The following is a 14,143-nucleotide window of genomic DNA, read 5'->3' as shown; positions in this document are numbered from 1 at the left end:
TAAATTAATTCTTCCAGATCGTTGACTAATGACTTAATTGCTTGCCTTGAACTGCAAGTCCCAGCTCAGTCCCTTAGTTACATTGAACATTATCAATTCATTTTATTAGAGTTAGATATTCTCAATTTTTTAGTAGAAAACATATTTTATTCTCTACAAAAATAATGTTCCTACAAATCTCACTTGATTCACGGATTATATAAGTTTCTAAGGCAACCTTAGGCCGTCATTCCCCATTTCATATTCACCTTAATTTAATTTATTTATTTTAATTTTTTTTTTAAAATTTTTCTCTTTATCATCAATCTTACCATTAATCATATTCGTAATGGAAGAAATTCAAGCTAACCTTATTCAATCTTCGTTAAAGCCAAAAAATACTAGCAATCTTCTTGCAAAAAGCGTGATTATTAACAAGGATGAGAGAGATGAAGAGGAAGGGGAGAAATACTACATAATAGTAACGAGTCAACAAAAAAACTTCCATCAACTTTATTTTGTAAAATTTTCAGCATTGAAAGCAAAAATCCAGAGGGCCAAGGAGTTAACCAATAAATTGCACAAGGAAAAAAGTATCATTTTGGATGAAATAGGCAATATGAAGGTATGTACATGCATCAATAAAATTGAACATTTTTTTTATTTCATGTATACACATGTATTTAAGTCTGACTCACCTATCTCAAATACTACATCCGTTTCAAATTATTTACAACAATTAAACATTTTCTACTCAAATTTTATGTTAAACCGTTGCAAATTATTTTTAGGAGGATCTAGGAGATGGAGGAGTGGTTAGTCCCTCCATCCCCCCTACCCGTGTGACGAGGGTTCAAACCTCATCCCCTCCTCCTGTGATAGGAGGCGGCTCCCCGTATCTTACTTGAAATAAAAAATAAATAAATAAATAAATTGAAATAGAGGTAGTACTAATAAACCAACTTCCTAGCTCGACATCAAAGTAGCTTACCATTAAGCTACTCTACGTCTTTGATTGACCGGTTTCTATTTTCTAAGCTAGCTTGATTGTTGTTAATTGCGGAGTAAGATATGGCAACCTTTATTGTTATTATAATTATTTGAAAGAATTTATAGTTATTATTAGTCGCTGATATAGTAATATGTAATTTTGCTTGCAGGATAGAATACTCAAAGAAAGTAAGGAGTTGAGATGGAATAGTGTGCACGGTATAAGGATTCATTTTCTTGAATGTAACGTAAGAATTGAAATTAGAGATGATGTGTTTTTTTTTTTGAAGTAATTAAAAAAAATGAATTGAAAGCATATACTTGTATATTGTTACACATACAGACATACTTGCTCACCTTCTATGTTTTATTGATAGGATTGGGATCCAGAATTGGAACCAGAACTCGAGTCTATAAACATTGATAAAAAAATTCAAAAGTTATGCTATCAATTTACTCATGGGAGTAAAAATATAGCCAATGAAAGAAGGATAATTAGCGAGTTTAAAGAATTACAAACAAGAAAGGAGAAATTTTATAAACATGACAAAACAACAAGAAATAATGTACAAGTAATACAACTACAACACCTTATTCTGGTAAGATTATAAACTTCCAAATTCTTTATATAATTTTTTTTCTTTTTGTTATTATTAGTACATAGTTACAAGTTGTTGGCATATTAGTTCTTGTGTTGGAATCCTGTTTTCTTCAAAACATGCATAATTACATTATCATCCTTTACGAGTACAAGTCCTTTACTTGTTTAGCTACTAGTAATAATTAGTTACTTCACGCTCCCTCCGTTTTTTTTAATAAGTGTTTTATTTCTCTTAGACACTAGAAAGTACCCTGTACCATTTTTAATTTAACATTTGGTGATTTTATATGTCTATTATAGGAGGGTTTGAATGAAGTGAAAAATCGACAAGAGAAAGAAAGAATAGTGAAACGAAATAAGGTTGCGATAGCAAAGGAAATTACGTCTTTGGAAGAAAAGCTAGCTAAAATTAACCAAAAGAGAGCAAAGGTGAACGAATTCATTATAACAGCCGAGAAGCAGCTTAATGATCAGGTATGAGGATTGAGGGATATGACATATAATATGGTCATTATATATTGCTTGGTAATTTAATTACAATATCCCATATTAAACATCACTATATATTTTGTGTTTTCTTCATGAACAAGATTAGTTTGACGAATTCATGTCTCAATGGAAGTATAGAGACAATCTGTTTGGAGCAAATTGTCAAAGAAGTATGATGCTATCACTTGAAGGTCTGAAGCTTAGTCATGGAGATCGAAACAACGAAACATGATAATCAATTAGAAGCTAATTTATTTAACAGCAAGATTAAAACTTCACAAGAAAAATTATTATTTGTACTTCAAACTTTTTTTTACTAAATTGTGTTAAGTTCAACTTATTAGTACAGTTTGTACTTTTTTACACTATATTTAGTAGCAAAAGTTATTCTTGTTTATGTATTTCTTCGACTCTTCCATTTGTTTTTATTTGCAACACTGTAATTTTCACGTTTGTTAATGCATAATTTCAATTACTATAATTTCAATAATTAATATCATAAAAAGTTGATATTTTAAATGTACACATTAATACGTATCTAACAAGATCACAAATAAGTTCAACAGTTAAACATGTCTAATATATGAGATTTATAGAATTAGTATGTCACACGATAATAAACTTGCACTAGAATCACACCCTTTTCTCCCAAATTTATCAAGCAATCATTTCTGAGGGGACTGGTAGCAGTCTCCCATCGCTACTCAAGCCTCAATTGGCAAGGGATTGTTGGATGCTTCGTGTATAGTTAGCTCTGAATGTGTCATCGCGTCTCCATTTAGAAATGAACTCCTTAATCTAAACATATACACACGAAAAACAAATCAAAACGTGTTTAATATGAACGGAGAGAGTACTTAGAGCCTAAGAAGGGTTTGTTCCGATTTACTGAAAACAATTGAACTAAACTGAAACGAATTGTTTATGAGATAAGGAAATTGGGAACTGAACTGAACTGATTGGAGTTGAACTAAAGTGAACTGAAATAAAGCTGAATAGAACAGGCCCGAAGAGTACTAGCTTGCTTATTAACTAACTTACACTTTTGATAGGCAATTCTTCAAGTGATTTCCAATCTTTATTATTTGCAAACTCCTGGACCTTGTCTTGTAATTTGCAATATTCATCATTTCGATCAACCTGCGAAATTACTCTCATATCAATAGGGGAAAACCTAAATTTATATATGGTTATATGGATAAACAAAAAAGTTAAAATACAAGAACAAATAGAGACAGATGGAGTATAATGTAGCATTAATACCTCCTTTATTTGGCTTTGAAGTTTTAAAATAAATGCAGTGGTCATTTCTTCCCTTTGCTTCACAACCTTGAATCTCTTTTCAAGTGGTGTAAGTTGCTTCTCTATTTGAACAATTTCTTGCTTGTGTTCTTTTTGTTTTTGTTGATTCCAAAAATATGGATATTTTTTTCTGATTTCCTTCAAAGATTCCTATGTTGAGACAACAATAGGCACAATATACTTAGTGAAAAAAAAAAAAAAAAAAGATAACATTCTTAGTTACTTAAAATTATTATCAAATGATCAAAACAATCAAAAGATTAAGCTGATGATTATTATAACTTCAAAATTGGTTATGTATATGGCAACATAGGAGAGAGTTTATTTTAATCTTACACGAATTATACGTTTCAAATCGTACTTAGATCCATAGTGCCAATACTCGTATGTTTTTGTTGGTTTCGGAATTTTAGCATTAGCTTGTTTAATTTCGGGCTCAAGTAACTCTCTCCTTCTATGTAGATGATCAAGCTCTTTGAGGACTTGTTTTTCCGATGCCCAATTGGTCTTGCCATGACCTAATTGCTCGGTCAATTTCTCAATTCTTTCCAAGATTTCAAGCAACTCTATGTCCGGGTTCGATTCCTCCTCGAGGTCCTCATTCTGCACTCGGCGATACAATTCAAGCAAGTCATACAACCATACAAACAACATTAATGGTAACTGATAGATTATGTAAATAATCTATTTATGTATATATTGTTTCGTAATTATACTACTCCGTATATACAAAGTCCGAAGTATATGGTAGAAAGACAAAGACAAAGGAAATTTAGGCAAAAGTAGAGATAAATATAGTAGCTAATAATTGTAGAAATATGTTTGAAATACTTGAATTTTATTTGGAATTACTCCTTCCAATCCTTTTTGTTCTTCCTATTTCACGATTAATAAAGGTTCAAAAACTCTTCTTATTTGGAATCAATTTTCTTCTACTAGTATATTATTTAATGAATGTATGCGCCAACATTTCATCATCTTTTTCCCTTTTCCATACATGTTAAACAATTTTCATTAATTAAACACCATGCATAATTCCAATTTAAATTCATCATTCTCATTTAATTCCCACTAATCACCACAAGGGCAGGTGATATCTCTAACCACCTGAGATATCCCGGACTCTTAGTAGTTAGTTAGAAGTGAATACATAAAATATTTATTTTGTAGGTAAGGAGTAGAAAACTACTAATCTCCATCTCATATTCTCATTGTGTATTATTCAAGTATGAAATTTCATATATAAGTTTTATTCAAACTTAAGTATAGTATAGAAAACTAAAAGTTATAATTTGATCGGATCTAAATATTTCTCGTCTAATTCTAACAAAAATAAATAATACAAAGTATTTTTTTAGCATTGCTTACAATGGTTTCAGGCCAATGCTTCCAAAGCAATTCTCGGCATTTTTCAATATTGCGGGTGCGCAGGATGTCCCAACTACCGCTATCACCAGGAGCTACATTGCTCTGATTTAATACTCTTACTTTCTCCTACAAACAATCAAAAATATGATCGAACCCTTTTATATTAATTAAAGGTGCATCTTAAACAACATGTTCTAATCCTTTCAATGTATAATGCACGTTATTTGAGGCCGTAAAATTTGAGAACAAAAAGGAACATAGGGAGTAAATACCTTTAAGGATCGTATTTTTGGAAGCAAATGTGATTTTTCCTCACGAAGTTGTTCTCTTAATTCCTTGGCTATGTTTAGGTTTGCTTCCAAATATCTCTCAACCAACGCAATCGGTTGTTGGTCATTTGATGTTTTATTTTCTGTATGTAACAAACTAACAACAAATTAATAATATAGCAATAATTATAATAATCAAATTAAAGATCAACATAATTTCTACCGATTAATTTCATATACTAGTATAAAGAATAGTACCTTCAATTTCAAACGCCATTAATTCGATAGGTTGCGATTTCTGAGTACCTTGTTTATGCCCTAGCCTTCTTGATTGATATAGTCGGCAGTTATATAAATGACACCTATGTTTCAAAAAAAAAATACTCCGTATATATATAAATGACACCGGTGTTCATTTTTCATATACCCTCATTTTAATTTTATTTTTAGGAAAAGTCCTTTTCAAATTTCAACATTGCAATTTGGCAAATTTTTATATGTGGCTGGGGTTACTCGAGTTATTCGATCAGGAGTTATTTGAGGGGTTCGATCAGGGATTACACGATCAGGGTTTATTTGAAGGGTTACTCGGGTATTCGGTCAAGAGTTACTCGGGTACTCGGTCAGGAGTTACTCGATCAAGGGTTGGTTTGGTCAGGGGCTACTTGAGGGTTACTTAGTCAGAAGTTACAGGGGTTACTCGATCAGGAGTAACTTGAATAACCACTGCCGAGTAACTCGAGTAACCCGGACACACTGTGTGAAATTAAGCTTTATTGAATTATAAATAATTGCTTCCTAATCCTTGACTAATTATTTCTTGTCGTGATCTGCAAGTCCTAATTCAACCTTTGAATTATTAAACTTAAATATCTAAATCTCAATTACTTGTTCAATTTTTTCATACATATACATATATAACTTTGTTGGGCTAAATTATCATTAATCACCCAACTTATTCAATTTTTTGTTTTCTTTATCATATCTAATGGGGCAGGTCCTAACTCGCAACCCTTTAATCTTATAGCATGTTATTTTCTTTTGTGGATCTCTCTATATTATGAGACTTAATCCCGAATATGATGCCTTGGCCTTAAACAAAGGCCGAGGTAGCTTATTATTTGAGCTACCTTGCATCCCCATCTTTCTCTAATTATTTAACATGCATGATTTACATTAGTTTGTTTATTATTTTGTGAATATGACAAACTTTATTTATTTACAAAAATAAATGTACAAATATTTACTTGTAAAAAGTTGAGGTGGTATAGTGACTACAATACAATGCGTAATCTTGAGAGATGGAAATGGGAGCTTGACGCTCGACTACGTGAGGACAATGTAAGAATTGCAAGACCTTATACAAGTATATAGCAATTTATTTGACATATAATATATTCTCTACCAACGAATTATTTATTATAAATTATGATAATTAAGAAATAATGACACGCTAGCTTTTACACCGAGTTTTAGAAAAATTATATAGGACGCTCAAACAATTATGGTAGTAGAGTTTGTTATAGAGTTAAACATTGTAACTTAAGAATTAAGAATTAAAAAATGATGGTGGATTATTTATATACGGTTTTGATAACAAAAAGAAAAATGAGTAGTATTACTCTGTATCTTACTCTCAAATTATTATTATTATTATTATTATTATTATTATTATTATTATTATTATTATTATTATTATTATTATTATTATTATATTTATTATCTTTCTTGATTCCTTTCTCTTGATAGGATTCGGACTCGTCCTCTATGAATATTGATAAGAAAATTAAAAAATTGAGCTACCAATTTACACATGGTAGTAAAAAGATAGCAAGTGAAAAAAGGATAATTAAGGAGCTTAAAGAATTGCAAAGGAGCACCGAGTTTTTACTATGTAATCATGTTGAAACAACAAGGTGCTCTAAAAAATTTATATAGCAATGTATTCAGGTAAGACCTTGAAATTATAAGCTTAAGAATTCTTTTATCTTTTGTTATAACTTCTCCCGTTCTATAATAATTGATACAATAGTCAAATTTGACATATTTGCTAATGTGCAGGCTACTTTGACCCTAAATATAAGTAATTAGTCTAATTACACATTAATTAAAATTTTAAAAAGTACAAGTACAACGAATAGTTTTATAGTTAGAAGTTACATGGTACATTCGTACATTCCAAGCATGTAGCTAATTAGAATTTTACCTTGTAATTTTGAAGTCACAAAATCGATTTCTAATTAACATGCAAGTTACATTAAGTGTCTAACCCATAGATCAGAGATAGTGGAGATAAAAAGATCATCATGGTAAGTCATGGTCTGGCCTACTCATTTGTACATTGAAAATTTCCTTAGCTTGCTCAAGTCAATACTACTACGTAGTTGTTGTTGCGATAAGTTGACTAAGTACATTATTGCAACTTGCTCATGTTGACTAAAAGTAATTCCTGATTATATATTTGACCATTTTTCCCGAAAAAAAAAAAGGGAGAGAGAGAGAGAGAGAAAAGAGGAAAAAAAAAAAAACCGTTATTTGATGATTCTTTATTTTTTTTTCTATATACCTATTGTAGAAGGGTTTGAATGAACTAAAAGATGGACAGGAGAGAAAAAGAAAAGTGGAACAACAAAATGATGAATTAGCAAAGGAGATTATGTCATTGGAAGAAAAACTAGTTGAAATCAACAAAAAGAGAGTTAAACTGAATGAATACATTTTAATTGCCCAAAAGCACCTAGATGATCAGGTACATTTAATATGTACTTTATATAATTCCATTTTCTTATCCTCTTAGCTTCAATTTTCATACAATAATTGTAAATACGAAGTACTACTTTACAGTAATTATCTATAACGTAACTTATAACAAATGACGTGATGATCTCAAATTAAGTTGTACGTAACATATTGTTTGATACAATACGAAACTACTATTTCATGCCAAGGAGCTTGCGACCAAGAAAAATTTTGTAGCACTTGGAGAATTATGCCCTAAACAGGTTTACTACCTTTTCCAAGTAAAAGATTTTCAATTTCTTACAATCTTTCCAATTGGAAAAATTAATAATGTCTCAGTATTGCTTGTTTAAAATCTTTAATATATTTTCTTATGAACAAAATTAGGTTGAGGAATTCATGTCTCAATGGAACAAAGACAATCTATTTAGAGCAAACTACAAAAGAAGATTTACCAAAAAAAAAAAAATACAAAAGAAGTATGATGCTATCAATAGAAGTCTCGAAACTTAGTCAAATCTTGAATATCAAAACGTTGAAACTTGGTGATCCGACACATGGAAAATCATAAATTGTACCCTTTAAATATAAATTGTCTTACACACGGTATACTCTTGATCTTAACTTGTTAGATTGATTTCAATATGTACTTCCAAATATCTACCTTTGTATAATAATTACTAACTAATATGTTGATATATATAATGAATGATAATATTGTATTAGTTTACTTGAAATTTCTTTAGAATTATTTGATTGTTTCGCTATTGTATGTATTTGTTAATTTCTAAGGTTAAATTACTTATATATTCCGACTTGACTTAATTTTGCTGATTTAAATTAACTCAATATTAAGTGAATTCAAATTATTTTAATTGAACTTAATTAACTTTGTATAATTGATAAATATCGTATTTTTTTTTTTAAAGGACCAAGCAAAGTGGCCTGGAATAGATAATGGAATGAATTGCTTAGATTGCGCTCATTACAACGCAAGATACAAGTCTAGCATATCGGAAAATAGTATACTTGATATATTTAGCATTTTAGCTAGCTAACTTAGGCTAATGTTTGACATTTCTAAGATACAAAAGATAACTCAAATTTATAGAATCTTAAGAAAAAATCAATCAATCAATCAAAGTACCTCTCTAATAACTATGTATCCATATCCCCAATTCCCCACTAACCTCCCCGTTACCTATCAAGATTATCTTTCTTTTCAAATATATATATATATATATATATATATATATATATATATATATATATATATATATATATATATATATCATGTATTAACACAGGTGCATTCTAATACAAAGTACATTATAACAATCAAAGAAATTTATGTATCAAGTATTCAAATGCATTGAATACAAGAGCGAATCCTATGGTCACAAATCTTGCATTCTTGCTAGTTCCTAGCTAGAAACGAATACTTCTCTAATTTTAATACTTTTGACAAGCCAAAACTCATGACTAACAACTATGTTATTGCCATTTTCTCCCCTATATTATGCAAGCTTAGTTTCTCTAACAACCTTGAAAAATGGCTATTCTACTATTTTTCAACCTATCAATGATCATCTTAATCATCCTCTTAACATGCAACATCATCATCCAACGGCTCAAATTCAACCTCCCACCGGGCCCAAGGCCGTGGCCCATTATAGGAAACCTTCATAAAATTAAGCCAGTCCAATTTTGGTGTTTCTATGAATGGGCTCAAGTTTACGGCCCGATAATATCGGTGTGGTTCGGGTCCAAATTGTTTGTTGTGGTTTCAAGCTCAGAGTTGGCTAAGGAAGTGTTGAAAGAGAATAATCAAGAGTTGGCTAATAGGATTAGAATTAAATCCAAATTAAACTTTGCTAGAGATGGGATGGACCTTACTTGGGCTGATTACGGGCCTCATTATGTCAAGGTTAGAAAAGTTTGTACACTTAAATTATTTACTAGTAAAAAAATTGAGGCCTTTAAGCCTATTCGAAAAGACGAAGTCACCGCCATGATCGAGTCTATTTACAAAAGTGCCACAGGCTATTTAGGTATGTATTTATGCTTAAAGTTAACTTGTTTCTGTAAGTTGTAAAGAAAGCTGTAAAGGCAATGACGTATACAAGATTCGATTAATGTCTTGATTATCATCGCTCAAGACTTTCATCAACTAAGTTGATTGACAATTGAGTATGTAGTTAGGTACTTATTATCCTAGATTAAAACCATGTCAACTCAATTTGTTGATTTTTTCAGTAGAAAATCATGAGAAAGGTGCTCTAACACTTAGGACATACGTGGGAGAAGCAGCATTAAACCACATAACAAGGATAATATTGGGAAAGAGATTTATCAATTCCGGAGGTGAATTTGAAGGGCAATTAGGAAGGGAATTGATGAACATTTTACTTGAGTTGAACAATTTTAAGAGGACAAATATGTTAATGTTGGGCATCCAATGGTTGCAACATATGTTCGAAGATCAAGTCTTGAACAAGCATGAAGATCGCTTGGGAAACTTTATGAAAAGGTTCATGGAGGACGATAACAAGCTTCATTTTGTAGATGCTTTGATCTCATGTAAGGACAAGTATGGTCTTAATGAAGAGACTATCATTGGACTCCTTTGGGTAAGTTTGTACTCTTTTCGTCCCTAAATGTTATTCTTACTTGTAGAACGCTTTTTATTAGTTAGTACAACATAACTGGGTATTAAATTATAGGCCTACTTTATTGATACACTTTTAATTTGTTGTTTGTAGGATATGATTATTGCTGGTAAAGATACAATAGCTATAGTAGTGGAATGGGCCATGGCTAAACTAGTAAGACATCCAAGGGTCTTACAAAAGGCCCAATATGAATTGAACAATGTAATTGGACAAGAAAGAATTATGATTGAAGAAGATTTCCCAAAACTTCCTTATTTACAAGCCATAGTCAAGGAGGCCCTAAGGTTGCACCCTCCAACCCCGCTATTGCTACCTCATCAAGCCCAGACCCATGTCAAGATCGGTGGCTACAACGTGCCTAAGGATACAATCGTCTTTGTGAATGTTTGGGCCTTGGGTCGTGACCCATCTGTTTGGCCCAACCCACTTGAGTTTTGGCCAGAACGGTTTTTTGAGAACGACGTTGACATAAAGGGTCATGATTTTCGGATGTTACCATTTGGGGCGGGTCGCCGGGTTTGCCCGGGAGCACAATTAGGGTTAAATTTGGTTACGTTGATGTTGGGACATCTTTTGCACCACTTTGATTGGGATATTCCTATTGGAAATCAACTTGAAGTGATCAATATGTGTGAGGCTCCGGGAATTGTCACTTATATGGCATCTCCTTTGCAACTTGTTCCACTTCCAAAGTTGCCAAGACATTTGTACAAACGAATTTGTACACATATATAGTCTCGGGAACATATTACAACGGATTTACATTGTCTCTCTTTGACAATGATTTTCAATTGGTTGAGTCCATTATATGGACTTTATCTGGTATTAGTGGTATAAATATATAAACTAAACAATAACAAAAAATACGATTATACCATGCAAAGAATTAATCGGTAAAATTAACTGTTGTCTGTTGATCAATATCAATCAATAAAACCGATTATCAACAAAAAATTAATTTTTAAGAAAATCAATGTAAAATAATTCAGTATAAATAATACGAAGTATAAGGAGTCAGCAGAAGCTGCGACTTGTAGGTAAATAATGTTTATTTGGTCAAAAACTTTTGTATACATCCGATATACGGTAATATTACTGTACATTGAGGTAACTTTTGTTAAATTTAGGGTAATTTTTGTTGAATTTAGAGTAACTTTTATCCATAAAGCTTAATACTTTTATTTATATCAGAATAACTTATATATACTTGGTAACTTTCATTCATTATAGAGTAATTTTTTATCATTTTAAGGTAATTTTGAAGCGGATGTACAATATTTTATTGTACATCCGATTTTTTAAAATGTTTGTCTTATTTGGTAAACTTTGTTAACTGATGAAACCAAGGTAAATTATTACAACTCGACCTCCCAACCTAAACCGAAAAAGACGATACCCAAAGATAAACATACACCTACATTTATATGGAAAACAAATATGTATTTACCTGTGATGAGAAACATTTTCCAGTCAAATAAATAGTGCAGTGGTGATTGGGGCTGCACTTGGTAGGGGGGATCGTGAGTTCGATAACCAACAACAACAATTAGGAGAGGACTGAAATCTAACCACCCAAAACTAAGTCTGAATCTGAATTAGCCCAAAGGATGAACTGGGTAATAACACACACACACAAAAAAAAAAAAAAAAAAAAAAAGTCCTTAGGATTTTTTTAGGGGGTTGTTAAATCTCGCCCTCGAATCTCCGACTAACGCCCGCAAATAAAATTTATTTTACAAATTTACCCTTATATAAGATAAAAGAATTTACCCCCCAAACACAATTTACCTCCCAAAACCCTCACTCCCTCTTCTCTCTCTTAACTACCCACCACCACCTCCTCTTTTAACCACCCACCACTGCCTCCTCTTTTAACCACCCACCACCGCCTCCTCTTTTAACCACTTACCACCACGTCCTTTTACCACCCACCACTACCACCACCACGTCCGGTTTCTCAATCTACACAGTAAGCCGCAAAAATGACGAGGAAGGACAAGGGAAAGGCCGTCGTCGAAGGAATCGCCGGAGACAAGGTCAGTTTATTTTTTTTTTATTTTTTTTTCTAGAATTGGCGGAAACGCCCAATTTTTTCGCCAGATCTGGGCTGAAACGCCTAGAATTTTCGTTCACCCATATGGTTATTCGAAAAATCTAGGCGTTTCAGCCTAGATCTGACGAAAAATTTAGGCGTTTCTGCCCTTTTTTTTTTAAAAAAAAAAAAAATCGTATGAAGTTCATCTTCGATTTCATCTAGGCTGATTTCGTATGAAGAACTCCCAGCCGAATTTCATATTTGATTTTGTTTCTGCCCTTTTTATTATTATTGTTGTTGTTGTTGTTTATTATTGTTTTTGTTGTTGTTTATTATTGCTAACAGTGAAAATGGAGGTTCCGACGAGAGACTTGGCAACATTGTTGGAGCTCAAAGCGGCGTTTTGCAGGGGTTTAGCTTGTCCGACGGAGGCGAATGGAAGAGAGGTGGTGCGCGCACGAGGTGTCGGCGGAGAGAGGGTGGAGAGTAAGGTGCCGGCGAGTCGGCGGGTGTCGTCGAGGCGAGTGGTGAGGTCGGCGCCGAGGCGGTGGATGAATGTGGAGAGTGATAGTAGTGGATTAGTGGTATGGCCACCGGTTGTTGGTGTTGGAGAGTCCATTCCTATTGCTGAAGTATTCAACGTTATAATTAATATTTTTATAACAAGGCTACGTACGTCATTTTAGGTTATTTTGCGGGCATTAGTTAGAGATTCGAGGGCGACATTTAGCGGTCCACTTTTTTTAAAAGGATAAATTTAGGTATCTCATGAGTCAAATATGGTATATTGGTTTTAGGGTTTTTTCTTTCTTTCTCTCTTTTTTGTTTCCCCCTAAACCGTCTTCCAAATCCGTTGACATATACTACCTATACAGATACCGTCTAGGCGACTATTCAATTAGCTTAGGAAGGCTAGGGCATATGAAGTTACTTGGGAATTCCAAGTAATCAATGGCGTTTGAAGGTATCATACATTAATTAAACTCCGATTATGATTCATCCTTTTGCTATTATATAATGTTGACAAATGTAATAAATTGATTTTATCTTTGATTATATCATAATATTTATTAATATGATATCGTTATATATGTTTGCAGAATTGCAAGAAAATAAAAAATTAGGTGATGTTGATGATCAACAACCAAATAGGTTAGTTCATCAATTTTATTTTGCCAAAATAGGGAGATATTACCTAAATCCTGATTTGGAATTGGGACTAAATATAGCCAAGGAGTTGAGGAAACAACTTTGAGAGGAGAAAACATGTTTGTTTAATAGAATACGACCCTTAAAGATACTCCGCCTCATTCATACGTATTTTCTTTTTGTTTTTGTCTTTACTCTAATAATTACTAGCTATTAGCTTTATTTAACAAGCAATCTCATGGAATTTATATTAGAAATTGTTTAAATCTTTACACTTTAATTTTGCAATTCATCAATATCTTACTTATTACTTCGTGTATATAGAAAATTATATACTACTATAGATTTGAAAATTATACTCCAACAAGAGTTAAATAAGAATTTTTTGACTTATTTATAAACATTTCAAGAGTAAATAACATTTTTTTTTTCAGGAAAAATTAAATTTATTGAACCCAGACAATAAATTTAATGGAAGAAATAGATATTATCGCCATTACATTTATGATATCAAGAATTACCGAAGATTACTGTTGAAGCATTGGCCTGA

The 14,143-nt window shown here is 32.0% G+C and overlaps 1 protein-coding gene and 1 long non-coding RNA gene across 2 annotated transcripts; both read left to right on the top strand.

Moving 5' to 3' along the window:
- The first annotated feature begins 110 nt into the window (after positions 1 to 110).
- Positions 111 to 2,403, top strand: LOC110720047. Its single transcript, XR_002511251.1, has 4 exons — positions 111 to 604; positions 1,140 to 1,568; positions 1,871 to 2,044; positions 2,166 to 2,403. It is a non-coding gene; the product is annotated as an uncharacterized LOC110720047 (long non-coding RNA).
- Positions 2,404 to 9,234: 6,831 nt separating this feature from the next.
- Positions 9,235 to 11,643, top strand: LOC110720052 (cytochrome P450 98A2-like). The gene is made up of 3 exons (XM_021899059.1): positions 9,235 to 9,788; positions 9,994 to 10,367; positions 10,500 to 11,643. Exons 1-3 carry the CDS (start codon positions 9,290 to 9,292, stop codon positions 11,142 to 11,144), a joined length of 1,518 nt encoding a protein of 505 aa, XP_021754751.1. The 5' UTR covers positions 9,235 to 9,289; the 3' UTR covers positions 11,145 to 11,643.
- Positions 11,644 to 14,143: the final 2,500 nt, after the last annotated feature.

Source organism: Chenopodium quinoa, unplaced genomic scaffold, assembly GCF_001683475.1.
Source record: "Chenopodium quinoa cultivar QQ74 unplaced genomic scaffold, ASM168347v1, whole genome shotgun sequence".
Lineage (NCBI taxonomy): Eukaryota > Viridiplantae > Streptophyta > Magnoliopsida > Caryophyllales > Amaranthaceae > Chenopodium > Chenopodium quinoa.
The sequence above is the reverse complement of the archived record's forward strand: the minus strand, read 5'-3'. Positions and strand labels throughout refer to the sequence as shown.